The sequence below is a fragment of the Microtus ochrogaster genome, unplaced genomic scaffold (assembly GCF_000317375.1).
Source record: "Microtus ochrogaster isolate Prairie Vole_2 unplaced genomic scaffold, MicOch1.0 UNK21, whole genome shotgun sequence".
NCBI lineage: Eukaryota > Metazoa > Chordata > Mammalia > Rodentia > Cricetidae > Microtus > Microtus ochrogaster.
In genome coordinates, this window is record NW_004949119.1 from 1545837 (window position 1) to 1549135 (window position 3299).

Below are 3299 nucleotides of genomic sequence, written 5' to 3' on the forward strand. Positions count from 1 at the left end.
CTCTGCCTCCCGAGTGCTGGGATTAAAGGCTGTCCTGTCCAACTTTGATGTGATAGTTTTTGCTTTATCTTATTATACTTTATAAAATGAATGAATGAATGAATGAATGGCAATCTAGCCACAAGGGTAAATAAAGGTTATTATAGCTGTCATTTATAGCTTCTGGGAGAGGAAAAATTAGTTTTCTCCCATGGAGTGACACTGGGAATATCACTCACTCCAGGGCAGGCCTCAATGTCCAGAAGTAGCTGACCAACATAACGGACTCCACAGTTTTTTGTGTACTTTTATTTGACAGCATTTGACAGCAGTTTGTTGGTTTTGTTTGATTTTCCTGTTTGGGTGTTTTTTGTTTTGTTTTGTTTTATTGGTTTTGGGGGTTTTATTGTTATAGTTGGACTTTTGTTTTTTTGAGAAAAAAAACAAAGTTGGGTGAGTAGGGACAGGGAGAAGATCTGGAAGGACTTGGGGGAGGTCAAGATTATGACCAAATATATTTAAATTTAAAGACTGTTTTAACTAATAAAATTAATTTTTTTTTTGAGACAGGGTTTTTCTGTGTAACAGCCCCTAGTTGTCCTGGAACTAGATCTGTATAACAGGCTGGCCTTGAACTCACAGAGGTCCGCTGCCTCTGCCTCCCAAGTGCTGGGATTAAAGGTGTGGCCACCACCGCTAGGCAATTTAAATTTTCTTAAATTTTATTTGTGTGTATGTGTGTATGTTGTGGAGGTCATCAGACAACTCTGAACCATCTTGCAGGGTCTGGGGATCAAACTCAGGTTGTCAGCCTGCCTGCAAGTGCCTCTACTGTCTGAGTCATTTTTCCAACCCAAGTAAAAATAGTAAGATAAAAAACATCCATGTTCAGGCCTGCCATGGTGGCACACATCTTAAATTCCAGCATTTGGGAGGCAGAGTCAGGCAGATCTCTGTAAGTTGGGAGGCCAGCCTGGTCTACAGAGTGAGTTCCAGGACAGTCAGGACTTCATAGTGAGACTGTATCTCAAAAGACAAAGTTCAAGCTCTTGAAATTTTGGAGGAATCTAAAACTGCAAAAAAATAACAATGTATGCTGGCGTGTCCTGTCACCTGGAAGGCAGAGGCAGGAAGGTTGCAAGTTCAAGAACAGCCTGAGCTATAGACGAGAAACTCTCTGTTATTACAAACACGGTTAACAACCAGGGCATGGGGAGGCTGGAGACCCAGCTGGAGACACTAAATTGACTCAGCACCAAAATGACTTACAGAAGTGGCTGATTAAATCCAAAGACAGGCAGAGGAGGTCTCTTCCCAGGACACAGTGTTGAATGCCATATACTGACTGGTTCTAGATGTCAGCCGCACAGCCGTGACCAGCACACAAATGGAGGAAACATTAGGATGACGCCTTTATTACATTTATTCTTACCTTTTCAAAGACTGTACTGTCCAGGTAGGGGTGAACATGAAAAGCCCCCCTTATCCTCTTCACCCCTGGATACAGGAGCGGGACCATGTTGACGTACGCCACGCCATGAAACGAAAACTGAGTTTCTTCATCGGTCTAAGGGGACAGGAACAGAGGCATCAGAGCACAGCGCAGTGAGGCAGGCAGTGTGGAGGCTGCTCTACCAACAAGCTCTGCCGAGTAACCAGTTGTAGGTCTTGGCTCAGTCATGTAGACACTTGGGACCTGGCTTCATTTCCACTAAGATGTTGGGTGGTGGTGGCGCACGCCTTTAATCCCAGCACTCAAGAGCCAGAGCCAGGTGGATCTCGGTGAGTTTGAGGCCAGCCCGGTCTACAGAATGAGTTCTAGGATAGGCAGGGTTATATAGAGAGACCCTAACTCAAAACAAAACAGTTTTCATTGTACACATTCCTTGTAGATGGCACTGTTACACAAGGACATGTTTAGTCGGGTATGAATATGCACTGAGCACATCTTCCACATACCCTTCCTCTTAGTTCCTTTGAGATTAAAGGCATGAGCCACCACCACCCAGCTGACATTACTTTATTCTTTATGGCTGAAAAAATTTCATCATGTATTTAAAACCATGTTTTCAAAGTCACTCCTCTGTGGTTGAGGGCCTGGGTTGGCTCCCTAACTCCTGTTGTGAACAGTGATGCGCCAGTATCTCTGTGCTGGCTGGCAGTCATTTGGGCAAATACTCAGAAGCCGTACAGCTACAGCAGATGTTAGATCTATTTTTAGTTTTCGAGGAACCTCCACACTGAATTCATTGAGGTTCCTACCAGTAGTACCATAAGGCTCCCTTTTGCTCACTGTGGTGGTAACATTTTTGTTATACAAAAAAGCCTTTATCAAAACCAAATTAAATAACTTAGATGTTTGTTAGGTGCCTGTTACAAGCTGTGTGTCATGCTAGGTTCAGTGCAGGCCATAAGCAGTATGAGCCCACCCTCACAAAATTTACACACAAGGAATAAAGACAAGACACATACAGGAAAATGACAGAGAGCATGCCCACAAAGCTATGTCTTCCCAGCACTGTAGCTAATCCACGAGTCTAGAACATTCTGTAGGTAAGTCTAAATTTACTAGACTGAATGGATTACTCATTTTGACCTAGATAAAAATGACTATTTTTTTTTTATGGTACCTCTGGTAAGAACATAGCAAAGGGGCAAGGGGAAATAAGTATCTGAAAATAAGGCTTGAACAAGTATTTGTGAGCAGCAAGGAACTTCAGCAGTTTCCAGGTTTTCCTGGAACACACCAAGAAAGTCCAAGGCAAAGAACCACAGATTGGTTGCATTAGGAAAAACAGTTGCATAAAATCAGATTAGACAAAGAGTAACATATTTAATTTGATTGGTCACTTCTAATTTTGAAAACTGAGATGAAGGCTGTCTCTGTTGCCAAGGCTGTTCTCCAGCTCTGGAGCGCAAATGAGCCTTGTCTCCGTTTCCCGGTTGCTGGGAGTCATGGACAGAAGCCTCCATACCAGCTTTACTTTGGTACACGGTTACCTTCTCAAGTTTGCCCGGTTTCCCTTTAGGTACAGCAACCAAAGGCACTCTTGTGATCTCCACAGGCCAGAGCCGGCAATCAGCGATTCGCTTCTGGAAACTGCAAATGAAAACCAGCCCGTCAGCACCACACTGCAAACACTGGCTGTTATGGCTTAACAGGAAATACTCTTCTTCTGTAGAAAATAATGAGGACAAGGAGCTTGGGTATGACTCAATAGCAGAGCAAGCCCTTACTTAGTCCTAAGTATAAAGTCTATCATCCACAAAGTAATCAAATACATGTGGGATGTGTGTGCGTGTGTGTGTGTGTGTGTGTG

The 3299-nt window shown here is 43.5% G+C and overlaps 1 protein-coding gene across 2 annotated transcripts in view; it reads right to left on the bottom strand.

Annotated features, from left to right (window-relative positions):
- The window catches only part of Cfap70 (cilia and flagella associated protein 70), a 58587-nt gene that overhangs the window by 33556 nt on the left and 21732 nt on the right, over positions 1-3299 (bottom strand). For both annotated transcript variants that reach the window (XM_013353956.2, XM_026789543.1), the window contains 2 exons: positions 2980-3079; positions 1412-1546 (listed from right to left, as the gene is read on the bottom strand). In XM_013353956.2, the coding sequence (XP_013209410.1) occupies positions 1412-1546; positions 2980-3079 (235 nt within the window). The remainder of the gene's footprint in view (positions 1-1411; positions 1547-2979; positions 3080-3299) is intronic.